Source organism: Taurulus bubalis (assembly GCF_910589615.1).
Source record: "Taurulus bubalis genome assembly, chromosome: 19".
In the NCBI taxonomy this organism is placed as follows: Eukaryota; Metazoa; Chordata; class Actinopteri; order Perciformes; family Cottidae; genus Taurulus; species Taurulus bubalis.
The window spans coordinates 8,820,808-8,847,952 of NC_136607.1; the positions used below are offsets into that span (position 1 = coordinate 8,820,808).

Below are 27,145 nucleotides of genomic sequence, written 5' to 3' on the forward strand. Positions count from 1 at the left end.
AAGCTTTGCAACAACCAAAAGGCACTTCCACTGTGAAAATGAAAAATGTAAATAATACAGTTAAATACCGAATACTTGTTCAAACACAAAAACAAAACAAAGACGACGCAAAGATAAAACCAATATATTCAGATTTATTTCAAAACCACATACATACATACATATACTGTACATTTCAATGAAAAAAGAAAAGAAAAAAGGGGCAGACGGTTTCATTTGGTCCAACAGATGGTCGTTACATGATGCACGTCCCATCTTTCAGGTATTTGATGGACTCCATCTGCTGCGTCATAGCCAGAACTTCCTGAAATCCTGTGCTGAGTCCCGACATGTGCTGGAAGTACGCCTCCTTCTCCACCTGCACCGACAGATTATTCACCCCGGCGTCTTTCAAAATGGCCGTCACCTTCGTATCAGGGGGAAAATCAGAATGGTCAATATTCACAGTGGTCAGCCCAGAGGATTCATATCATATATCAATTACTCTCCAATAACAAACTCAGATCAAGGAGAACCGGCGTTAGCTGGTATGATGGCGTTAAGTCCTCCGATATGGAGTCTGTGTGTATCGACCTGCTGTATGATCCTCTGCTCCACCACGTCTGCCATGATCTGGATGTGGATGGTCCCCGCGATCATGTTGGCCGAATGCCTCCAGAAATGAGGGTCTCTGTACGACAAAACTCCTTCGATCTTCTCAATCTGAAACAATAGTCAGAAATATTAACGCCACGAAAAACTATTCTCATATCTGCTGACTGGGTGATCATATATTTTACTGTCGTCAAGGCCAATGATAATGCAGTAAAAAAATTAAAAAATAGAAAGCATACCTCCACTAAAGCGTCATTACGCTCTTATTTTAACAAAATGTTAAGATCCAGATGATTAAAATAGTTGACGCGTGCAGTTGTGTGTATAGATGGATAGACAGATACACTAACCTACTTCACAGACTAGAAAATAGCAAGAATTCCTAAAAACTTTCCTCCAAATTGAATTAATCTGTCAACAATCAAACAAAAATAATTTAAAACACACAACCTCCTTTGTGGGGTTAAGAAGCATCACATACATGAGACATAGATATGTCTCATGTTAAAAGACAAAAACTAAACCACTTCATTTCTCTCAGTGGAAAGTTTTTTAGCACGTCAACATCTCTTCACACACACAATTAAGTGAAACGGAAAACAGATTTTCCCCAAACGTCTGCGTACGATTAGTTTCGTGGGCAGCTCCACCATCATCCTTAAAGGAAACGGCAGTAACTTTGCCCTCGGCACGTGCGACTCCCTCACCTTCTCCAGCGCGTCGTTCAGTTCCTTCTCGTTTTCCGGGGGGCCTCGTAGCAGGAGAACCTCGCAGGCGTCCTTCAGCAGAGGGATGACGCTGAGGAAAATAAGCGTGGCGATGAAGAGCGAGCAGATGGGGTCGGCGATCAGCCAGCCGAACTGACGGATGAGGATGGTGGAGATGATCACACCGACGCTGCCCAACGTGTCAGCCAGGACGTGGAGGTAAACACCTGGAAGGAAGAAGAAAACAAAAAAACATGAGAATTGTGTCTGGCTACAACTTCCATTTCACAACATTTTCTTTTAGTGCATCAAACGGAAAACACACACCTCTCATGTTCGCGTTCATGCCTCCGCCTCCACCCCCGCCGCCATGGGCGTGGCCGTGCCCTCCGTGAGAGTGGCCGTGCCCTCCGTGAGAGTGGCCGTGACCCCCGTGGCTGTGCTCGCTGTGGGAGTGGCCGTGGTGAGAGTTTCCGTGGTCATTTGACGAGCAGCTTTTGCCGCCGTGGGAGTGAGCGTGACTGAAAGCGCAGATGCCCACCAGGTTGACCAGTAAGCCTCCCACAGACACCGGCTGGAGGAGACAAAAAAAAACACACACACAGAGTTCAGACTGAGTGATATCTGGCTACTTGATGAATCACCATTAATAACTGATAACACAGAAAGTTTCCCAGTGAGGCGTGCTTCCAGAAGTTAACAAGCAGCTACACAGACTGCAGTGGGAAGCTTGTGCTGGATATCAACAAATACAAGTAGCTTGCTTTGCCGAATAACAAAATATAAGTTGTAAAATATCCATCCAGTCTGTGTTGAAGGGGGGAAATAACTACTTTAAACAAAAGCTGTATGTTACAGTAAGATTTTGTAGATGTCATTCTCTATATTCGTGTTGATGATGATTTTATTGAGGCAGCCATTAAAAGGGTGTTTGGCTGAAAATGAAGTGCATTTTATGATACACTGTCCATTCAATTATGATGCTAGCTCCGCAGGCAATGTCTGCTGGACATCTCAGTCCATTTGATATGATTAACATCAACATATAAGAGCAAAACACGTTTCATTCGTTGTGTTTTCATCTACTAGGCCTTGACACACGGCTTTGCTTGCTTTCCTTCCCGTTGCCTCTTAAGGTAAGGAGAGTAATGTCTTGAAGGCCTGTGACAACTGGGCAGCTTCATGTGTATGACACTTGAATAAAAAATATTAATTAATTCTTAAGAAGGGCTTCTCATTAGTAATTAAATACAGCCTCTCAACATCCAATAAAACAGGGGAATTTGTGAGAGAAAGAGATTTTAATATTTTAGTTCCTCAGGTGGTTCATACAGTTCCAAAAATGCAACTAGATAGGGAGGGTCTAATGAAAAGATGCAGTCTGGTAAATGCCCTTTTTTTTTTTTTAATCTGCGCCAGCTTGTAGCACAGGCTTTCTACTGTAGATACCCCTGATGATTACTCATGTTTTTCATTCGTTTTGACAGACTTACTAAACTTCATGAATAAACTTATCTTCATGTGCCAAATTGGTCAGGTTATTCTATTATTAAAAAGGACAAGAAATGATGCAGGCCATGTTTGCTTGACCGTATGAAGTAAATGTTGTCTTCACAATGTAATAGCTATAGAATAATAAAATCATCAGCATTTAGATTGGTTCCTCATAGTCCTTGAAAAATAAAGGCTCCATTTACTCCACAAAAGAAGTGCTTCTGCCAATGCACAAGACAGAAAGAGGACATCGCTTTTGTTTACCCCGGGAGCTATTGGCAGCTATTAGCAGGAAGCGGCAATGGTGGACAGTGGAACAACCGGAGTCATTTGTATTGCTTATGTGTTGCTGATCAAGTTAACGGGTGGAAAAAAAACTGTGGAAACTTAAGAGCGAACCACGGACAAACACTCGACGGAGAGCGCTGCGTGACATGAGAGGCTTTCACACCGACATTCAGCTGGACTTCTTTCTACTAGATCAGTGAGTAACAAAACCTGCCTACTTATTAATGCTACTTAACAATAATACCCCTTGGAAAGTTGTCTATTGCCACTCTCATACTAAATTGTGCAATGTGAATGTATCTGGGGAGCACAGCGTATGAGCAGACATTAAATGAAAAGGTACAATCATGATCCGACATACCAGGACAGAGAGAATACATGTTACTTTAGAACATCGACAGGTTGGAGGAAACCTACATTCAGCCAAACGCCTTTACATTAAGTGGTAGATGCAGTTTACTCACAGTCAGCATGTCTGTGTTTATATTTGGAGGATCCAACACACGGGAGACTGACTCAACGAAGACAAAGAAAGCGATGACCATCAGGAACAGGCCGTTGATGAATCCAGAAAGTATTTCCACACGACCATACCTGCAGAAAAAGTCCATTTGTTAAATCTAGCTGAATTATAAAATGCTCTCCATTTTTCCAGTGTCTCCAAATGTTCTCGGTGGACATTACCCGTAGGAGAAGATCCTGGTGGCTTTCCAGCGCGTCATGAGGGCAGCAAACAAGCCGAGGACTAAAGCGGAGCAGTCAAACAGCATGTGGAAGCCGTCAGAGATCAGTCCCAGGCTGTTGGTCCAAACCCCATAAAAGAGCTCCACGAAGGTGAACGCCTGAAACATGCAGAGCAGCAAACAGAGAATCTTAAGTCAGACCCAACTTGAACCACCAATTCCGAGTAGGAAGATCGCAGTCTTAAAAAAAAGAATTGTAAAGTTACAATTGAATTGACAGCTTGAAAATACATTTTAATGTAATTATCTAACTGCTAGAAATATATTTGTTTTAAATGTGTCATCCCTATGTCTCATAGCCACCTCTACACTCCCAGAAGGCTTTATTTTACTAAGAATGTGGTATTCCTTTGTCAGAAACAGTCAAATTTATATGTGTAAATTAAAAAGAACATCAGTCTAATTTAATCAACTGTGTAATTGTAGAACGTTAGGTCCTCGTCAGGTAATTAAAACCTCAAAAAGCCTAGAAACAAAACAAATACAGAGGACATATTCTCAGTGTCCTAAATGGCAGCTTCAATGTTACTTTAAGTTGAAAACATCCAACACAACGACCGCGAAGATGTTGGAGAGCAGATTTGTAGGGAATATCCCAGCAATAGCCTTCTTATCACATTATCAATCTCTATTGATGACATTAGTAGACTTTACAAACTCAGAACTATTTTTCTCATGACTTTGCTGTTTTAATTTTTTCTGTATACTTAACCTCAAATAATAAGTCACGTGCTTTCCGTATTTTTTGTATTATATTAAGAAAGCTCTTATTTTGAAAATTAGAAATCCACAAATATCCCTGGCAAATCAATTATCTATGTGGTGCTGCTAATTCTCAAGCGTTTCAGTTAATTTCCCACTCCCAATAATATTCTTGATCCTTCATGCGACGGTCAGTTGCGAGCGTTCTCTTCCTGACTGTGCGTACCAGGTTGAGACACAGGAAGTAGAAGATCTGTCTGGAATCGTATTCCTCCAGGATCTGTTTCAGGGAATCTTTGATGAACCGTGGGAGGGACTGCGATGTGTGCTGCAGGGCGTCACCCATGAAATTGTACAGAGGGGTCCCTTCAGGCGAGTAACCCACCAGGGTGCCCTTCTGACCTTTCTTTGACGGAGACGAGAGAATACTGGAGGCTGCAGACAGAGATGAGGGAGGAGAAGAGATACACATTTAACATAATAACACCAGCAGCACTGCCACTCTGCCAGTGCTGCTGGGCATGCACACCCAAAGTAGTCAGAGGATCTGAGATGAGGTGCTGACCCCCACAGCCTTTACTTACACATGATGAAGAAGATGGCGCTGACTATCACTCCTCCCGAGAGCACATGCTCTGTGCTGACCTGCTGCGGCGGTTTGCTCATGGAGCGCAGCTGGTCGGTCAGCGGGTGGGTCCAGAAGTTGGCCAGCAGCAGGGCGCTGAGGAAGAGGGCGATGGCGCCGTAGCGGGCGCACCTCGGCGTCTCCATCTTCGTGTTGCAGATGGCCTCCACGTAAAACTCCAGGATCATTACGGAGAGGATGATCATCCCAAACGGCAGGATGAGGGACGACCACGATTCCACTTTACTCTGAGTGACAGAGATGAAGACAACATTTTTTTTAACTTTTTTATCTAAATGCAAACAGACAATGTTTCAATGAATTCACAGACATGCAACTCAAGAAGGTACACATGGTCTGTGCACTTACTTCTGTGGTCAATGAGAGCACTATGACCCAGGGGAGCAGCACAATGGCGGAAACCAGGTTGTCAAGAGCATAGAGGCGTTTCGCACCACCAATTTCCACTGACAGTTTCCTGGAGGCCGTGTGGAAGCCCACCTTCAGGCACAGGGAAGCCACCAGCAGCACTACACCCCCCTGAAGGGACAGAGGAAGGAATTTAATTTAGAAAGCAAAACCAATAATTTACTGAGCGTCCGTGAGCAGCACCAAACATAAACTTCAATGCATGCCACGCGTTTCGCTTACTTTATGATCCGCAACTCCTAAAAATGCAATGGCCGTGTAGAGGAAATGAGTGAGCGCGCTGTCATGATGTCCCTCGGCTGGTTTGGAGACGAGTCAAGGCGAACACAATAAGAACAGAGGTTCATAATGAACACAAACCGATATGGCCAGTAACTGCTGGCCACCATGAGGAGCAAAGGATACGGTGCTCCGCCATCTTTGCCATGAGATCGTCGTTGTCAAAGAGGAGGAGGCAGATCACGGCGATGATGAAGAGAGCAGCGCCTCTGGTCTGCGTGAAGTCAGACAACAGAAATGCATCTCACATATTTCTACCACGGCGATGGAATAACCTGAGGCAGCATACACCGTGCAACCGTTATTTACGTTTCACGTGTGAACTTGTGGCCTCCTACCTTGGAAGGCCCCCCTCCCGAGCTTGTGAACAAGACACCGAGGAGAGCAATGACCACCACATCACTGTGCTCAAAAAGCAACAACGTCCTGTAAAAAAATAAGTAAAAAGGAGACAGATTTTAACCACACCCTAAACACAACAGAATGTGCACACACACAAACACAAAAAGACATAAACACACAATTAAAACCACACAAATATGCTCACATGCATGCAACATAGCATTGTTGCCTTTAACTGCTATGAAAAACATACTCTTAACAGACAGTCATGTTGACATCTTACCTGAGGGGTCCACAGAGCGTCAGACCGAAGAAGCCCAGGAGGGATATGACACAGCTAAAGACAGCATGCTTTAGTAACTTTATCCACTAAAAAGAAAACAGATTTGAAAAGAAAACAGATTATTATCTTTAAGTGACAATAATTAAGATTTCAGTTCTGGTTGATTTAGAAATTCTACTTGAGAGAAAACAAAGGAATTGTCAGGTTGGTACAGTGACTTTACAAAAAGGCGTAGATAAAATGTATTTTTCTTTCATAAAGCTCGACCTTTAAAGTGTGCGTCTCGAATATTATGTTGAATGACACGGAAGATGAAACTACGAGCAACAGAGGAAAAGAGCTGGATCACCAACAGATAGAAGAGCAAACAAATTCAACAAACCTGTCTTTTTGAGATGCCTTTGCCCGAGGAGAAAGGCTTTTGAAAGAAAAGCAGAATAACAGCACTCCTGGAAAAAGATAAGGGGTCACCGTCCATGAATAGATTAAAAAAAAATGCTGCTATAATAATACATAACAAGTGTAAGTTCAATAAAATGGCAAGCAGGTAAGTACGTACCCTAATTTCAGTATAAAGATGAACTGGACAATGTGAACAACTTTTAGGATATCATAAGATTCAAAGATCCCAAGAGCCTTGAGGACCTTCGTGACAACCAGTAAAACGATGTATCTGGTTAACCTGAGAGAGAAAAGACAAACAAGAGATTATTAGCATAGCAGGAGAGAAAAAAAGTGTTGCACAACTTTTAGTTTTTTTGCACATTACATTTTGTCAGCATCTGCAACTGACCCACGTCACCGTTTATCTACTCAGTTGACGTGCTTGAGACCAGTCATTAGACGCAGCCCCAAAATCAAAAGTCTATTACATGGACCACGACTGCAGTGATCGGACTTGACTATATTCAATGTCCAGAAAGCATAAAGTAGATGAGAGGAATGGAAGATCAACAGACAGACACGTACCGAGAATTGGGCACTTCGACCATGCCCAGTTTGCCCCCGGACAGGACGTTGCTGCTGTATTTGTCTTCCATGTTCAGGCACCTGAAGTCGACTAGTTTAAGTCCAGTTGCAGTATTTATGTCCCCACTATCCGAACCATCACTGTCAGCACTGAAATCTACCCACAGCCCAGTTACCGTCACCGGTGAAGAACTCGGCCTCGCTCCGGCTGGCTCTTATTCATTATTCCGTTGAAACCGAACTCCGTAAACAATACACCGACATAAACCTGAAGTCAGTTTGCCTTTAACCAGTTAGCCAGCTAGCTAACCATCTGGCAGACAGTCGAGGCAGACTGAACCCAAAGTTTGCAGCTGCAACCCGCTCGTGCCTGTTCGGTGTCCAGCACGCGCTCTCCTGGTTAAAGACAGAGAACTAACGAGCCCTTGGTTGAGGTGACCACAACAAAAGTTAAGAGTCCGTAACGAAAGGATAAAACCTCCAAGCTGGCCAAAAAGCCACAGCAGCACTTCCGGACACGGTAAACAAAGTACACGTCACGTGCGTTTATGGTTCGTGAGATTCACTGCTGCGCAGTTTGGGTTTGCTGCGCAGAGGATGACGGCGACGGTAGAAAGCGACACAGTACTGGCCGTTTCTCAATACCCAAGTACACAAGTACGGACTTGTGGACTTTTGGAGTCTGGACTTGGAGTATGTCACTCTTGCCTGTCTTAAAAACTTGAGTGTAAATAGGCACCAAGAATTAGAGAAAGACTTGCAAATACTTAACAAGCAATGTTTCTGAAGAGCCGCATTATTTTGATGAAGAAATGCAAAATAAATGTATATGGTCATAGTCCTTCACTATTTACTGTTATCTTGGGAAAATAATAAAAAAGAAGAAGACAAACTCCTATTTTCCATTGTCATCAATTAATGTGTGAATCTATTACGGTAGGCATGAATTCAAATGAACATTATTCCAAAAGGCGTAGCATAACATGCAGATTAACTGTACTAAGGCCATCAGAGACATCCGAGTAAAAGTACCTCGACATGTAGAGTAAATGTACAGTTACTTGAACTATTGATGAAGGGTCAACAGAGCAACCGTTAACCTTTAAAAGCTCTCACCAAACACCAACAGTGAAATCAACACGTGTTCATCGTTTTGAGTTTCTTCATCGTCCCTCCGAGGACACAGAGCAGGTGTTACCAGACTTTGATGAAGAGTAAACTACTACAACAGTAGCCTTTGTAAAGATTATCCGAGAATGTACTGCAGTCCAGCCTCCACTTCAAAAAACAGTCAAGCAGCTCGTAAGGTTTTCTTTAGGTCCATTAAAGAAATTTAGGACTCGCATACTCGCATAGGCAATAACACTGAATGTAGTAGGTGAGTTTAGCAGAAATGTACGTATAAGAGACAATATTTATTATTATTATTCCCCTCTGATCACTTATGTGTAATACACAAAAATAATGATATGCAAAGACCACAGTGAGCGTTTTAAATTTAGTTTTTTTATTGATCAACGAGAGGTTTGACTGACACACAACATCTCTAATCACACAACCATGTTCCCGGTTTGTCGCACACATACACTATAAGCAATCTGAGGGATGAAGGATTGTCAGACGTACACATTGCTCCATGATGTGTTGTGGCAGGGATTTCATTGGTATTTAGACAGTTGCAAATTGTAATTGGCATTGATTGCAGAGGCCGTGTTTTTACATTTTTTTAATATAAACTGGGGGTATCCGTTTAGAAACTATCAGACAGGAAGTAGTTTGTTGCCATGGCGAGGATGGAAGCTCCTGTTGGGACACCGGGGAACGGCCCACTGGACCCAGCGATGTCAATGTGGGAGTACGGCAGAGGGGCGTTAGAATCCACGCCATGCTGCGTCGGAAATAAAGAAATAAAAGTTAGTCACAGGCAGTCCAGGTTCTATTGTTCACACTTACAGATAAATAACAGCTCAGTCTGACAATATGCGAGCACCTTGTCGAGCCCCGCGGCCAGGATGAGGAACGCTGCAGGGGCCTGATGTCCTCGAGGTGTCATGGTGGACGGCAGGTCGTTGCTCTGCAGAATGTCCTCGTACTCAGACTTTCCCTTGTGGAAGGCGTAGTCCTCTCGTCTGATGCTGGACACCTCGAACACGTCGCCCAGCGCCTCTCCAGCTGCACGAGAGCGGACGAAGACCAAGAGTTAGTTGTTGGTGGAAGAAATAAAGCCTCAAATCACCATGAAGCAGTCGTGCTGGAACTTATTTACTGTTTTACAAGTCAAAATGGCGACATCTGCTGGGCAGCCAGAGTTACTGCAGTTACACAAAGACTATCCAAGATGTGTAGAGACATGGGTGGAAAATAATGTTCAGTCCAGGGGGACATTTGGGCCAAATTTGAAGAATCCCCCCCGAGGCGTTCTGGAGATACTGTGTTCACGAGAATAGACCGGACGCCTCCGGCCATGACAGTCGAGGAGGCATAAAAATGAGCTTTCACCGTTAAACGGCTCTCTATAGTTTTCTCACCTTTCTGCCACTGAGCAGCGTTCCCGTTGCGATGGGCCGGTCCGTTGTCCATGATGATCTACGCAGGAAATGTACAAGTGAACTCGGTACAAACAATGATTTCTACAGCGGAGAATTCTTTGTTATTTTAAAGTTTTAAACATCACCATCTCCCAGTAAGTTGCAGTACTTACAGAGTGTTCTTCTTCTTCTTTTATTAAACATTTATTCAATAATTTCATAAATTGACAGTAGCAAATGGCAAAATACATCGTTAATCCAACAAGTCAGGGGCAACTGCAGAGAGGAAGAAAAAAAAGACAAGGCATGCAATTAAATAAAAAAGAGGAAACTAAGCACGATTGTGTAATTACAAACATATATTACTGGCAACGCATGAACTACAGTTCTCATGGCCTTTTTTTTTGGAACAGCCTTTCAGAGTTTTTATACATAATTCAAATTCTTTGTAAAAAACACAAAAAAATAGGTTTTTGGTTTGTAAATTTACATTTGTGAATATAAAATTTAGCACATATGATTAATACATTCATGATTTGTCTTTTCCTCAAATTTTCTGTCATAGCTAACAAATCCAAATATAACATGTTCATTAAATAATATAACATCTTTAAAACATTAAAAAAAAACATTGCTAAAACATTGTGGGACATTTTTCCATAACATTTTGGAGAACTGACAATCCCAAAAAAGATGAGGCACCAGCACAACAATACAGGAAACCACAAAGTGACATGTTGAGAAGAATGCAGTCAAACGCAATATTACATGGATAAAGAATGGTAAATTATAAGAAAGCATAATATAATTGGCCGAGCACATACAACGTAAAGGCAGATATTGAGTATCGCAATTCAGTGGCGGGCCGTGTATTTTTTACCTAGGCCTGCTGTCTGATATCGTATACATAAATACGCGCACGACGGGATGCTGTTTGGCGCACACTTTGTGGACATCAGCGCCGTGAACAGTTATCTCTTGCACAGCTGTTCACGTTGAGGCAGGACCCCACCCAGACCAAGCCCTTCACCCACAAGGCCTTCAGGGAGCAGTTGGCCAAGGAGATGCTGGAGTTTGCCCCACCCTCCACCACTTGCATGCCCTTGTATATCGGCAGCGAGGAAACACAGGTTAGGAAGCATTGCAAGAGGTGCCTTGATGCTGGAATGCCCAGCGTGAAGACTTCCGTGATTTACAGGAAGTGTAATGTTCCTCTCTGCTCCAACTCCAAAAAGAACTGCGACCAGCTGTGGCACGATGCACAGTGACTTCCTGATGGACGTGTGCAAATAAATGGACAATTTGGTTTGTGTATTTTTACAGTTTAAAAAATCCAATTGTGTAAATAATGTAAATTGTTTATTTGTTTTATTTGTTTTTAATTTGCATTGTGAAGGAAATGTTTGCAGTTTTCTAAAAGTAAATCTGCTCCGTTTGGATTCAACATTCAGTTGATTTGTGTGGTTATTTTTGGAACGGGAAAAGAAGTATTGTTGAGATTTCAAAAAGATAAAAACTGCTTTATTTGCATGTATTGAATGACATTAGTGGTGGAGACGTGAAATGTATTACAGTAACTTACTCTAACAGCTTTAAACAGCCTGAGGACTTTAGTAACTTGTAACTGAATCTCTGCTTTTAAGTTTAGTATTGTATATCATATTGTCTGGTGTTCCTGTTGTGTAGAAATAATTATTTTCTTGTACAACGATGGTCGTTCTTTGCTGAATGCAAATCTGATTTTACCCCCAAAAGACCCAGTTGTGATGTGATGGTACAAATGGATGGGATCAGAACTGTGGTGAGTTCAGGCTGAAACCACCAAGTGAACTTTTTACATTTCTGTTTGTGTCCAGATGAAACAAACTAGACACAACGTGTTGATAAGTGAGCTTCAGCGGTGTTTTCAGACCTGAGATGGAACCAGGCTGCTGTTTCTCCCTTTATGCTAAGCTAGGCTAACCACATTCTGTCTGTAGCTGCATGTTTACCACATAGACTTCTCTTTACTCTCTTGGCGAGAAAGGGCAAGGGATCACTTTCCAGGCATGTCGATACACAAAAACATCGCCTGGGTTTTTCCCTGGATGACTGTATTTTACTTACAGTAACTCTAACTGGGGTCATATCTATCTCTCTTGGTGTTGCTTTGATTAAAATGTGGATGAACACAAAATAGCACGTTGATTACTTGCTCCTGTGTTACTGCATACTGCATATTGTTGAAGAACTTGTAATTAGTGGCATACTTCTTCTTTTTTTGCCTGTACAGTTCTGCTTCTAAATGTGTGTGACTGTTGAGACGACACTCTTTTTGTACATGACTGTCTTTTTATTTGAGCATATTGATTCTGTCCCTTTTCATTCTAAAGTTGAGTTTGAAGAGTTCAGACATGCCTGCAGTTTGACTTTAATAAAGCTGTACTCTGTCTCGGTGAAAGGCTCTCGCTGCATGGGATTCATTTGAACGCATTCAGTCAACTACTTTGAAATAAAAATGCAACACATTAAGATAGATTGAAATGTTGCTTCCAAGCGTGGTAGAAATAACGCAATTAATCATTATTATAGATGCCGACTTTGCATAAGGGAATTACCCACAGTTCATAGCAATGTTATGTTACACACGTAGTTCCAAAAGGAAGAATGGAGAAGTAAAAAAAAAAAGGTAAACAAAGAAACACGTGGGCGTTTAGCCCGATAAAATACATTTAATCAGAGGAATGCAAGCAGAAATTATATTTATAACATTTATTTACATTCATCAAACATTTCGTTTTGACAACACGAGTAAACAGATCATTTAAAATGACTTCTCATCTCGTGAGGAAGATGTTCAAATCAGTGAATAAAAAGTATAAAATAAATACACAATTGTACACAATATTTGGTTATGTAGTCACGTGATGTGTTGCAGCAAAGTGCTGTCCCATTCATATTTACACCATCAAGCCCTCACAGACTCTCACACTCAACCACTTAGCAGCTGACGTCAGTGAGTCCCTGAGGGTTCAGGGTTTGAGGGTTTAGGGGACATTGGGATTGTCCAATGTCTCAATCTCTAGTTTTAAGTCTTCTTCAATACAGCATGAAGTTCATTTAGTAAATTATGGTCCATTTAGAGTCAAACAGACCATAATGCAGAGTATGCTTTAGGGGCGGGGATTACTGTGATTGACAGGTCTCTATCATATTAATACTAATTATTATTAGCTTCGTGTATCCAGTGGTTCACATTCACAAAGAAAACATGTTCAATTAGTTTACAACTCTGTTAATGATTCAATTATAAAACCGGTAAATAATGTGAATATAAAAGATATCCATAAACGCGTCAGTAATGAAGGTCCTATGTTTCTTACTGTCGAATATCATTGATTACAGAACGAGCTCCTGTCGTTAACCTAAAATACTTATTTTATAACATTGATCATTTTATGAAAATCAAAACTTAAACAGATTCCAGTACTTCTTCTTTGAAGTCACCATCATGTCATACAATTGTATTAATACTCTATATATTTAATAAGAGAGAAGGGAACATAGATTTGATTTGATTTTGTATTCATTCATTTGAGGGGAAACCTGGTCACCAGGAGTACACCCATCATGAATAGGACTAATTGGAAATTAGTGTGTACATTTTTGGAGGTCATGTCATACAATTGTATTAATACTCTATATATTTAATAAGAGAGAAGGAAACATAGATTTACTTTTAATTTTTTTTATTATTCATTCAAGGGGAGAACCTGTAGTAGACCCATCATGAATAGGACTAATTGGAATATTAGTGTTCAATTAGTGTTTTTTGATTATGTGGGAGGAAACCTCAGTTGGTTAAGATTTTGTTTCCCCAATGATATGTACAGGTTAAGATGGGGAACAAAAGCTTAACAAAGTGATAAATAACAACAAATGACATCCATGACAGTAGTGTGTTGTAGTTTTTTAACTTAACCTTCCTCTTGTGTTTGGGTCGGCACCGACCCGTTTTAGGATTTAAATGCATAAAAGAACCATATAAAATGTGGTTATTGCATCAAGGCTTTTTGACTTTGTCAGGAACCTCTATTTCAACAAAATAAAGCAAAACAAAAATGTTTCACTAAATTATAAAATGCTCTGGTTGAAATTATGACCTTTGTGTTGTTAGGGTCGGTTTAGACCCAGTTATAAAAATAAGATTTGCTTGATTGGTTGTTGTTTTTTTGACCTTGCAAATCGATATGTTGTGTTATGACTTGTTCTGCTTTTCATTTTGTGTTTGTATTAAAGTTCTATTGCTAAAAAAAATACTTTTTAGCCTTTTTCTTGAAGTAAATATGGGTCGAAATTGACCTGTAACACCATAGATTGTACTATAGTTAATTAATTAACAAGTTAATTCTTGGCCAAGCTTGTGAAGATAATTGTGTGCAACATTTGACACTTTTTCCCCCAGTGCCAAGAGTTGCATGCATGTTTCTCTATTTAATATCATTATGAGTGTTTGGGTCAAACCATTTTAAAACATACATTTGCTATCTCGCTATATTAATTTATCATAACTTTTGCCTTTTTCAGGGAATAATGTATGGGGGGGGAGAGGATATGTCACTCTTACCTGTCTTAAAAACTTGAGAGCCCTGTAATACACCTGAGCGACAGAGACCCTGAAAGAGGACCAGAGACCCTGAAAGAGGACTTCAGTGGCCTGCTGAAGGGACTGGGCTGTGAGTTGGACCAGAGCTGTGAAGGTAAGACAACTTTTATGTTTAGTTTAGCTTTTTTTTTATTATCAACGAAAACAATTGAATAAAAAAATCTTTTAAAAAGTGTTCTCAGTTTAGAAATCAGTGAAACGTTTTGACTTTCAATGTTAAAACGTCACAGAATGTTGTCAGGCCTGTAAAATGATATTTGAGCGACAGAATGGCTTAACAATTGCGGGAGATGTGTGGAGTGTGTTAACGATTAGTATAGAGGTTCGAAACCCTTGTTATTTTGGGTTTAAGGCATCAAAACGTCGAAATTTAACATTGAAATGTCAAAAACAAAATGGCGCCTGAGCCATTTTTATCGAATTCTGTAGATTGTGCACCATGGAAACCATATTTGTTTTGACTGTTGAAACGTGACTAATTGCACACACATCTGCTCCTTTTACTTTAGCATATTAAATACATGATTTATTTAACATTGAACATTGAAATGCACTTTGCTCGTTGTTGTGATACTTTGTTTTGAGGGGACAAGAGCGATCTGTTAAGTCATTATGGGACTGCATGTGCGCGTGCGTCCTCCAGCATCTCCTCCACGCACTGTGATATGCACCTCATGAACAGGGAGAATCATGAGTTATAAACGAAAGAGATTACCGTGGTCATGTTGGATTAATATCGCCAAGTTTTACTGTGCGTCATGACGCACGTCCTCAGTGTCAATTAAATACGTTTGCGCCGTTTATTGCAAACCATTGATCGTTTTGTTCACACAAACACTGAAGTCCTTACAATTGTTTGGTGCAGAATAAATGTCTTTGCCGAAAGCTCAGGAAAACTCAACATGTCGGTTAATTGTCCAGAAAAAAAAGCTGCGCGTGAAAGGCACCTGCATGGTCTGTGCCTTTTCAATGAAGCACTCTTCATGTGCAATTTAAGATTTAAGCTTGCTAATTATGAACGCTACATTGTTGTTTGAGACAAATACAAATAGTAATACTGCTGACAATATCAATAACGATACTAATAATTATTGGCATTGGAATATATTTCTCTCTCTCTCTATGTATGTATGTATATATATATATATATATATATATATATATATATATATATATATATATATATATATATATATATATATATACAGTATATATAGTCAAAATTTCCATATTTGTGAACAGATGGAAGCAGTATTATTTGTTTCTGATTCCCTCATCTGTTTAAACTAACACAGGCAGACCTTATGTATGTTTGATATTACTGTTTATAAATGTTTACAGGCACAGCCTCCTATGTGCTGTCTGCATTGTTAGGTTATGGATATGCTGTCGTTTTTTCTTTTTTTTAAACTTTGATTATTGCTCAATGTAATCCAGAAACCCTCGCACCCTCCGCCAAGAGGACCAGAGAAGAGGACTACGGGGAGTCTGCGCCCTCCACGTCAGGACTCGGATCCTTCAGAAGATACTGGCAGAGGGATGAGGACTGGCGTCTGGCGGGGTTGGCAATAGGTAGCATCCTACCTGCAGGATTGTAAAACCTTTATGTCTGGCAGGACTGATAAAGCGCCAGACAGCCTTCACTTGCGTCTGGCGGGGTTGGCAATAGGTAGCATCCTGCAGCAGAGGTTTTGGTGCGGATCGTCCTGAAGAAGCTCCGCCCCCAGTTGTGTACTTTGGAGTTTTGTGTAGGGTGCTGCAGGAGTATGGGGAGCTGGACCCGTTGCAACGGGCTATCCGGTCTCTGTACGACTGCAGTGGGAGCTCTGTTCTCATTCTCTGCATTAAGTCTGTAAAACTGTGAATGGTTGTTATTCTGTGTATGTTTTTCTTCATACAGTGTCATCCCCAGAACAACACTTAATACCAGCAATAACAGGAGTCCCCTGAAAGTGTCTGGCTGAACCAGACAGATGTGTTGTAAACAATTACTAACGTTAAGAAAAGTTTCCAAGTCTCTTTTACTCAGGTATCGATGGCTGTGATACAGGAAGCAACATCCAGGGTCTCCTTGAAGACGCAGCAGATGAGAAGGATAAGACTACAGGACCAGATGGAGAGCGGCGGTCGCCTTTCTTTCAGTGGGCTGAGTAAGTAATCCCTCCCAAGGACTACAGAAGTATCAGTAATACTCTTCCATCTTTGGAGGCCAGATTCAACACAACAATGTAAAGGTTGTGTAGTTGAGTTCCAAAGTATTCATCTCTTGTGTGTGTGTCTCACAGGGCAGGACTCCACAGGTCTCACTCTTGGGGCAGCTGAGGGTGGACGTCAACCAACCCGTCATCCCAGGACGACCCAGACCCACAACAGACCTGAACCCCTCTCAGCACCCCAGAGAGTCAGAGACCCAGTGAGTACGGTCCTCCTTGACCCTCCTCCCCTCCACCCCGACACCACCCGCCCCACCCACCAGCCGAGAGGACGAGGAGCGTCCCGTCCCCACCAGCACAGAGGACGTAGTTTGTCTCCATCTGCTTCTTCTGTGCTGGTGGGTTCGGTAAGCTCCTCACACACATAGAAAGCTCCTCACACACACAGGAAGCTGTCAGCAGCTGTTTGCATCTGCTCAGAATTCAAGAAGGAGACTGACGGTTCAGGCTGAACAAGAAATGATCATTCTAAAAGCTTTAAAGTATTTCATTTGTCACATAGAATACAGTATGTTCATGTAAACTGTATGCACAGTATTTATAGTAGTATTAGCACGATTACATACATGTTCTTCTAGATATGTCTTTATGTTAGAAAACAATATCATAATATTTCTGATATAATTAAATGTATGACACTTTATATACAATAAATATTGTGCAAATTATAATTGCATTTCTTTTTGATTTTCATTTGACTCAAAGGCATTACTGTTATTACTGTTAAGTATTGATCTTTGTAATATTACATGTTGATACAAATAAAATGGAGGAACAGCCAGCAACGTGTAGTATAATTCTTCTTCTCATAAACAATTGTTATCTTTACTGATTGTTTACCAGAACAGAAGGTAAGGATACATACATGTAGGTGCATGGGAACAAGATATGACGTTAATATATGAGGGGGAAACAATGTGGGAACTTAATTAATAATATCATTTCTATCATGTTCATAACACTGCTGTAGCTTATTTCAAAATGATCACATAAAACTTACCAACACTGGAGAGATAACAAAATAAAGAAATACATAGAAAATAACTACAAGATACATTTGTGTTTTTACTTTGCAACAAACAGGTCCGGCTCAAAGAGTATTGTCAGGTACATATACTGTCGGCCTAAATAGATCAATGAAACATTTGAGAGTTATTGCACGATATAAAAATGAAATTATGAGATGAAAGTTCTGGTGAATACTCGGTCAATATGTCCAATATGGAGGGGTCACTTTTACCTGTCTTAAAAACTTGAGAGCCCTGCATTGTATATATATTGTGTTATAAATATGTATTTTATATAAATACTTATATAGATACACATAATTGTAGATATATGTTCATAAATGTGTTTTATATATACTTATATATTTATATAGATACACACATAATTGTATATATTATATGTTTATATGTTTATATGTTTGAGGTCCCGCGAGCAGGACCTCAACTCATCGGCGTATCTTTTTAAGTCGGCTGATTATTGACAAACCGACCACAGATTTGATGCTTAAACAACTAACTTCTCGCCTGAAAACATCCTGAAATTAAATTTTGTGACTCAACAACGGTAGTATTCAGAGAATGTCAACTTTCAGTTATGAGTTTTCTCATCCGCCATTGTTCCCCGTTTGCTGGTCCGAAATGCATTCTGGGATATTGACTCTCTCAAGTACGCTCAAGTCTGCTCTGATGCATCTCCGGTAAAATGGGCGGATCAAGTCACATCCGGGCATTTTCACCGTTCTTGGCGAGAAGCGGACTTTTGCATTGGAACAGTACTTGGGCCGCGACTGATGACGTTTCACGAGTCCACGAGAACACGAGTACAGAGAAGAACGCTGATTGAGAAACGCCAGTGGTTGTTGTACTTGATTTAAACTATTTTATGCCACTTTTTTTTTGCCAATATTTAGAAAGTTTTCAGACCTCAAGGATGACTTCTGTCGTATTTCGTTGCAATATTGCAATGGAAAAAATAAAAATAAATTTAAATAAACGGAATGACAAAAAAAGATACCAAGTCCAAAATATGAGATACTGAGCTATGCATTTGCTTTGGAATAACTTAGAATATCGACTAGTGTCTCATCATTGTGTCAACAGGTTGTCAAGACAGTCAACATTTTACATATTGTTTCATATTTTGGCTATGACAAAATTATTATTTAGTATCTCATGATGATTGACTCAATATATAATCATTTTGAATTGCAAGGGCAATATTTCAACGTCCTATTTCCTGGTAACAACTTAACTTACTAAAGTCAAGATTATGACATATGATCTCATAATTTTGATTTACTAAACTGTTAACACAACAACACATGAAAGCAAAAAGAGAAACAAAAGACAGAACGTGTATGAGATGGATTTTTTTAAATTGTTGGTTGGATTACATCAACTAAATCAATAACAGAGATTGGTCACGGTATTCATAATCATTTTTAAAAGATGTGAGATTCCAGTGGCCTCCAGTGGACAAACTGGCCTCCACTCCTCAACAAGTGGTCAGAATGTCAGTGAGGTCCACACAGTCTGAGCAGGATCGCCTCATAATGTCCTTTAGTGTCTTTCTGTGAAACAGAGACAAAGATGCGCTCAGCAGAAATACACTGATACTATATTGTTATGTTTGTTTCTGGACTGTCTGAGTGACAAAACATGTAAACATAAAGGCAGCCATTCTGGTAAATTCTAATATTCCATGGGTATGTCATTTTACCAGTATGTCTTCCTGTAAGCTGGTATCATACATGGCACTGTATTCCTGCACGATCTTCTTCAGGTCGACCTCAGAGCGGCTCACCAGCACCCTGATCAGTGTGTCGTCACATGTACCGTAACCCTGCGAGAACGGAGCAAAGGTTGGTCCAGGTCGAAAGCGTGCAAATCTCCAATGTTCAACGTTTTGCGGAACCAATCACGACAGTTGAGCAGTGTCTTCCAGAGGTTGACAATATTAATAGTGACCATGCAGATCTCCAACATCTAATGTTTGAGACTGAGCTGCAAAGCAGGGATTCATTCACAAGCTAATGCATGATCAGCAAAGTCACTTTTCACATATTATTTGCATGGGAATGCAGCATTTTTGCCTAAATTCGGAAGAAGGCATTTTAAAAGAAAAACACAAACATGATAATTAAGACATTGTCCAAACTACACAAGCAAAATGAAAACTGCATTCAGCACAGAATGCCTGACACACCCACACACACACACACACACACACACACACACACACACACACACACACACACACATGGACTCTGACGTATGGTGTGAAAGGGACGGGCATATTCGCACACACCTTCATGGCCAGATGGAGCTTCTCTGCGAAGAAAGCCGGCTTGTTCCAGGAACATTTCACTGGACGTGGAAAATACACAAAAAAGAATTCCCAGTGAAAATATGCAGCGTGCAGATGCTGGCTGTGTGTCTGACCGCCTACAGCGTTTCTTTATTTACTCTTATGAGTTTTATGTGTGAGGTCATGATGTGCCACATGCTGGAGACGGGGATGTGCAGACAGTAGCATTAAGACGGGGTCTATCCTGTGTTCATTTCATGCACTTTTCCTCACTTGTGGCGCTTACTCAGCTGGAAATCATTTAGTTTACTTGGTGATTTCGATGACTTGTTCAATGTTTTTTTGCCCCCTTTGTTTGTTCCAGTTCTTTGCTTAACGCCCCTCCCTCCAGTGTTATGAAACTCAACAGTAAAACTATGCTAATGTATATTGACAGAGTCCAACCTGCTTGTCCAGCCAGCAGTGGTCATTGAGCCTGGCAGTGTCCATCTGTCCATCCATCCATCTGATAATAATTGTTTAAAATATCTCGACAACCACGGGACAGATTTCCAAAAAATCTACAGTGGAAATTCAGGGTCTTTGTGTTGGATTTTGGTGAACCTCTGACCTTTTCTCCAGAGCCACCATGACGCCAAATCAAAGTCTTATGCGCAAGCTTCCTTTACATTTTGGATCACATGCCAACCCCAGATAATACCTTATTTCAATCCCATGACCTTTCTTCTAGCTCCACCTTCAAGACAACATGTTTCATTTTTGGCCCTGAATAAAATCTTCATAATGTTGTTCTATTGTGTGCCATAATGTGGATGAACATCGCAGCCTGCAGCTTCTCCATACAAACATCAGTCGATCAACGCTGCATGTCTATGATGAAATAAGCGTTTAACACCCATAAAAACAGTTTCAAACTTTAAGCATTCCTGTATATGACTAAATGTACAACAATCACAGGTAAAGCTTAGGAAAAAGACGTCCTTAATTAGAATTCATTAAGAGATTAACACTCGAAAGATCAGTTTATCTGCTTCTTCAAGAGTGTGTGGACGTGCAGATTTGATTGACAGTGACCTGAAACTGGCAGCATAAGCAAAGAACCCACAACTTATATATATTATATTTTATATAAATGTTTTTAGAAAAAGACGATATCCCTGTTCTTCTGCATCATTCTTGATGCTTTTTTTTTTAAATTGTCCATCTGGACTATTAATATTATGTTTTTCTCGGTATAGGGTTCCCTGTTTTTCTCACTGACTATATTAATTAAAACATATATATATTATATTGCTAAATCCTGAACAAGAGAACTTCTCATTCATAAAAAGTGAATCCAAATGTGATCAAATCAGGAAAGAAATGAAGAAAACCTCCGTACCAATGTCAATCAGACAGTCCTCAATGTCTCCCTTCAGCTCCATGTCCAGGGCTTTGGGCAACGTGACGTCGCTGACGGTGGCGTAGTGCTGGAATGCTAGCAGGGGAACAGACAAACAACAGGTATTTAGCAGCAAATGGGCTACTTGTCAGACAGAAAGCAGACGTCTCTCTTTCAGTGAAGGTATGAGATCATTGTGTGTGCCCCAAACATCTCTGGAATAAAGGATCTTGGGACATGAACTGCCAGAATTGATACTCTAAACAAGCATTGATCTGAACTACGGAGCATCGTCATGTTGAAAGAGTGCGCTTAAATAAACCTTCACTTGATACATAAATCTAAACAACTATTTCTATTTTCCTTCCAATGAGTGAACCGTGGACTCCATGGATGATGAAGACAAAGTAGTTTAACAAAGAATTGTTCAGAAAAAAACTCAGGCCTACTTTGCTCCGTGTTGTTTATACACTGCTGGGTGTATTCCACCTGTTACCTCCCACAGTGTGGTTCCACCTGTTTTTCCAGGTTGGTAGGTGTGTGTGTTTGTATTCGTTGAAATAAAGGTATTTCGCAGATTCAGCCTCTGATGAATCCGCCTAACACATTTCAAGCACTCACTCTTTGCGAGCTGCAGCGCGTTCCGTGTGGTCAGGATGTCGATGAAGGCCGAAACATTGATTCCTCTGGTATTCTCACCGGCCTCGAACAGAATCTACAGGCAGAAAACAGGAACACGCCATTACAAGTTACTATTGTTCTCTGCAAAACCTTTCAAGTCAGACAACGTTCTACATTTTTCTTACTGTCAACAACTGATCCTACATGTAATGTGCGTATCACAGCCTGATCTTTGTCCTCTGTGCCACGGAGCTCCACTGTTGTTAAAGACACATCAATGAGCCCCGCTGTTGCCCTGGGTGACATGCTCCGTCATTACCATGAACACACACAATGTGGTTTATTTTGAATCAACTCTGCATACTCCGTCTTGCTGCTGGAAATACTCACGAGAGCACCGAATGTGTATTAATCCACAGCTGAAAATAGTCCCTATAACAAGTATAACATGTTCTCCTGCTGAGTAACACATTATGCTCAAAACCACAGCTGTCAGCTGTTTTGGGAAATTACTGCGTCTTGTGTTAAAATAAGGATTTTGTTGACAGCTTGAATAATGCCAGCCTTCTCATTTAAACGTAGACTTTACCTCCGCGTCCTTTCGGGCCTGATTTGTGTCGACCTCCTTGCTCTCGTCTTTGTTTGCTTTCAACATGGCCAGAAGGGCCGAGGTGAAGTCCCCGCTGGTTTCATCCCGAATGACTTCCTCCAGCTCTGTTTCGTACTCTGAAAGACAAACAGCATTTCAGCACAAAAGAAAACAGGCTTTGCAACAATATATGTGGGACATATGGACTGCAGTAGTTATAGCTGTTGTCTAGAGGCTTACAATCCTCATGACTGGGTGATAACAGTACTGCACTGTCAAATAACCCAGTGTTGTTTTACTGCTGGGTGCACCAGAGACACTAAAGAGTGTCACGGTTAATAGCTATAGGGTTTTACATAAAATGTGAAAATGCTCAGCATTTTCATGAAAAATAAATAACAGAGTGACTGCATTGAATCGGGCCAAACCTTCTTTAAAAACCTTCTTAATCTCTCGAATCTCTTGGTTTGATCTTGTAGCCAGAATCTCCACCAGGATGTCTTCATGTGTGCCGAAACCCTGTCAGAATAGCGTGGCTAAATTTAAAACATGTTAAGGGTAACATTTGTGACACAGGACTCTTTAATTAAACACAATAACAACATGAGTGCTATACAAACATTACAAATATTAGTGAGAGAACTGACAAGTAGCACATGTGCCAACAAACTGAAATGAAAAGTAACATTGAGAGTGAGATTTGGAAATAATTGATGACGCTGATGACTAGTGCATAAACCGCTGAGTTACCTTTGTGGCCTTCCTGAGCAGGTAGGCGTCAAAGTGAATTGAATCCATGAGAAGGGCCAGAGATATGTCCTCTAAATCTGACCTGAGAACAGACTTCAGAGCTTTATCCAGCCTCTGCAAGACACAGGGAACAGCAACAAGACAGCATGAGGGTACCATTACGTGTGCGTGTGTGGTTGTTGTTGTTGTTTTCTGCAAGATTATACCACCTGCCACAGTGTCTTTTTTTTAAAAGACTATATATATATATATATATATATATATATATATATATATATATATATATATATGTGTTGATGACCACTGTTGCCACAAGTAGTAATTCTCTTTAGGTTCTTGAGTCGGTTGCTTTCAAAGCGTCAGCGAGCTGAACGGAGCCACGAGCAGAAAACAATGTTTACTTTGTGCTAAAACCAGTTAAACGGTTCTGTTTAACCTCATTTTGACCAATTCAAAATGGTTATCTATGACATGCTGAAACGTATTGTGACAATAGCACAAATGAAGACGAGTCAGAAAACTGACTCAATGTCAGTTGCACATTAATAACTATTCAAAGTTTGCTTTAGACACCATGATACTGGTCGTACCAGCAGCAAAGCCCTGGAGTGTATTGACTTTCAACAATTTAAAAAAGTTACATAAGCTTTCTTTAGGTGGAAATAAGGAGAATAACGAAGAATAAAACAAAGGAACTCTCAAATCAAACAGGTAAACAACATATACAACGTAAACCAAGCGGGTTCATATGAGAAACTAAGAACTGCACAAGCAGTGTTGATTTGAACGCAGTGGATCTGGACTGAATGACTTGTTGACGTCACATCATTTGACCTCATTTGTTTTGCAAATCTCTAAAAGCTGAAAGCCTTTACGTTGTGAGGTCACAGGGAGTCTTTGCTGGACATTTCATGTGCCATCAGTATTTCTCCAGCCCCGTTATATTAATCTGACCATACTTGACTCTATCTCGTGGATGAAAAGAACCGCTCACCTTCCCAGTGGACGCTTCATAAACTACTTTGATCTTCTGTCTCTGCTCGTTGCTCCTCTTCACCAGGACTGCAATGATCACGTCCTCGTCCACTCCTGTGAGGGACCATGTTGTACTTTAGCTTACTTTCTTCGGAAAAACTCCCCAAGTACATTCAAATTATGCAAAAGCAGAGGAGCAGCTTGACTTGGGTGAAAAGTCACTTAGAGAGGAACAATGAAGAAGCTGAGTCATTCAACTTCAATCCAACACATTCACACAACCTTTAAAAGCACAAGGCCGACATGAATGAGCACACACACCTTTACTGTCAATGGCGCTCTGAAGAGTGGCGGCATCTTGGCTGGCACTGAAGTTCGGATACGGGGCGACTGTTCCATAGTACTTAGGCTTCGGTTTACCCTTCACCTAGAGCGACAGACAGAAATACAAACGTTTCACTCACTCATTGCAAACCACCAGGAATTCAGTGGCTATAGATTATTTTCATAGTTGCAGATTATTTTTGATTCACTCCAGTTTCGTCAGGAAAGACGGAGTAGAGGTCCCGAAGGTGACAACGAGCAGAGCAGCTTCACGGAGCTACAGACAGTAAGCCATCTTACATGAAAAAACAATATACTCAAGTTCAAGCAGCGAAGAGTCTCACTAACTTCCACATATCTGTAAAATATACATTTTGAAGACTGGAGGGCCGTCATGTTGAACCCAAACCCAGACTGCGGCTAGCCAACAACAGGTGTGCTCTCCTCATGACCAGTTGTTCTCTAGTGATCTGATACTCACTTTAACCGTGTCATCGTCGGGGTCGGTTTTACGGATGACATCGTTGAAGAATTTCTTGAAGAAGGACATGTTTCCTTGGCTGTAAAGTTATTACCAGAAACAAAACAACAAAATATTTCTGTAGAGGGGGAAAAAAAGGAATCAAGAAAGGAAAATAAAGAATTCAAAGTTGATTTAAATACTTTATATCTAAACATAAAAAATAAAAAAACACTCACCTGTGCTACGACGTCTTCACGCCCCAGTTTGAAGATCTCAGGTGTAAGTCTCGGTATTTAACTCGCTCGGCAGTGGCTCCACCCATCCCTGTGCAGATGATTTTCAGACAGGTTTATTTTCACCTGCAAAGGCTCAGCCAATCGCCTGCCGCCTCTCAAAAGACAACATTCCTGCGAGGTGACAAGAGGTGTTCGGTCGCTTCTGACAGGTTCGGTGACTCTTCTGTATGGACTTGTGTTGTAGATCTGTGAGCACTTCACCCTTTAATCAAACAACGTATCAATCACACACACACACACACACACACACACACACACACACACACACACACACACACACACATACACACACAGAGGGAGCAGTGATCAGGTTGACTGTAACACATATTTTAAAGGAGCTGGTGAAGAGAAAGCACTCCTAAATACTGACCTGAGACTCCACATTGTTGGTCTTGCACAATTACATGGCTGAACCTGACGTGCCACATATTCTAATGAGCTGATGCTCCTGAAAGGGAACTCAATGGATTTTTCAGCTGTAAACAAAAAAAAAACAAAGCTTTTTCCCTGTGCTCTCTGATGAATTGCCTCAAGTGATGTCACGTAAGTCAGTGTTGGCTGGGGCTGAAGACTCAGGTTTGAAAGTAAAAAGAAAATCTTGGGGTGAGGAGTTAAAAAGAAGTGACCTTACCACATCTCTGTAGCCCGCTCCTCATCTTGGATTGATGCTAGCAGCTTGAGGTTATATGAGATACTGGCATAACACACCTGACACTCCAACCGAACTGCTGGTGGGCACATTGCATTGTGGGTGATGTATTTCTTTAGGTTTTGACAAAAAAGAAGATTGCGTGGAATATTTAAAAACAGAAGACGATACCTTTATATGTATAAAAAAGGATAAAAGATGCGATTAAAAGTTTGAAAACTTTATTTAAAGTCAGAAACACCATGAATTACAAAGTCAGAATAAATGTGAGAGAAAACCAAAAAGCCCGAGCACAGATATGACCACACAATAACATGTTTCTGAAAGTATTATGAAAGCAAAAATACACAATGAGTTGTCAGGATATATGAAAATAATGTACAAAGTGGACGCAATGAAATCTATTATTTCCTACATTGAAAAATCTCAGAGAAATAATACATTTGTGCTATTGCGCTTGGCCCAACGCGAAGACTGTTTAATGATTGTCCACATTTCCATTCAATTTCCAATTTTACTGGAAATATGTATAAAATGTAGCCAGAGACTGTGAGATGCAGTTGAAAGCTCCAGAAAAAGCTTCTATGGAGTTATTTTGTTGTCAAACTATTTTTTTTATAAACTTTTGTAGACTTTTCTTTTCTATGGCACAGAAAGTACCTTTGGGATGAATAAATCTCTATCTTACTGTATCTCATTTTATCAGAAGTGCTGTTGCTATGGTTACCATCAGTTTAATATAGACTGATTAAACAAACATGTGCTGATATTGTCTGCATCTCCCTGCTCTATGTCTTTCATTTTGTTCTTCTGAATCGTTGTTTCCAGTAGAATTGCACAAAGCAATGCTTCCTCCCGTTACGTCTAATTGGTTGTGCAGTGCAGAGCAGAGCGCTGACATCACGGCTGATCAACTGATCCATCCAGTGTGTGGCCATGCA

The 27,145-nt window shown here is 40.7% G+C and overlaps 2 protein-coding genes across 3 annotated transcripts; both read right to left on the reverse strand.

The window, feature by feature from the left end:
- Positions 1 to 120: 120 nt before the first annotated feature.
- slc30a5 (solute carrier family 30 member 5) lies at positions 121 to 7,705 on the reverse strand. Its single transcript, XM_079235069.1, has 16 exons — positions 7,456 to 7,705; positions 7,046 to 7,168; positions 6,869 to 6,935; positions 6,487 to 6,572; positions 6,200 to 6,287; positions 5,988 to 6,075; positions 5,805 to 5,881; positions 5,523 to 5,693; positions 5,113 to 5,401; positions 4,755 to 4,963; positions 3,768 to 3,925; positions 3,548 to 3,677; positions 1,629 to 1,875; positions 1,302 to 1,528; positions 574 to 702; positions 121 to 406 (listed from the first exon to the last, which is right to left on the reverse strand). The coding sequence occupies exons 1-16, from the start codon at positions 7,524 to 7,526 to the stop codon at positions 236 to 238; spliced, it is 2,331 nt and encodes a 776-aa protein (XP_079091195.1). The 5' UTR covers positions 7,527 to 7,705; the 3' UTR covers positions 121 to 235.
- Positions 7,706 to 19,209: 11,504 nt separating this feature from the next.
- Positions 19,210 to 25,516, reverse strand: LOC306751846 (annexin A1-like). 2 transcript variants are annotated; one of them, XM_079235495.1, is made up of 12 exons: positions 25,496 to 25,516; positions 25,278 to 25,395; positions 24,794 to 24,899; positions 24,492 to 24,586; positions 23,498 to 23,611; positions 23,176 to 23,266; positions 22,748 to 22,884; positions 22,159 to 22,252; positions 21,538 to 21,633; positions 20,157 to 20,215; positions 19,569 to 19,691; positions 19,210 to 19,419 (listed from the first exon to the last, which is right to left on the reverse strand). In XM_079235495.1, the coding sequence occupies exons 2-12, from the start codon at positions 25,344 to 25,346 to the stop codon at positions 19,363 to 19,365; spliced, it is 1,041 nt and encodes a 346-aa protein (XP_079091621.1). In that variant the 5' UTR covers positions 25,347 to 25,395; positions 25,496 to 25,516; the 3' UTR covers positions 19,210 to 19,362. The 2 variants fall into 2 exon arrangements, with proteins under 2 accessions (XP_079091621.1, XP_079091622.1); XM_079235496.1 differs by having other exon boundaries at positions 25,278 to 25,356; positions 25,496 to 25,514.
- Between the last annotated feature and the right edge of the window lie 1,629 nt (positions 25,517 to 27,145).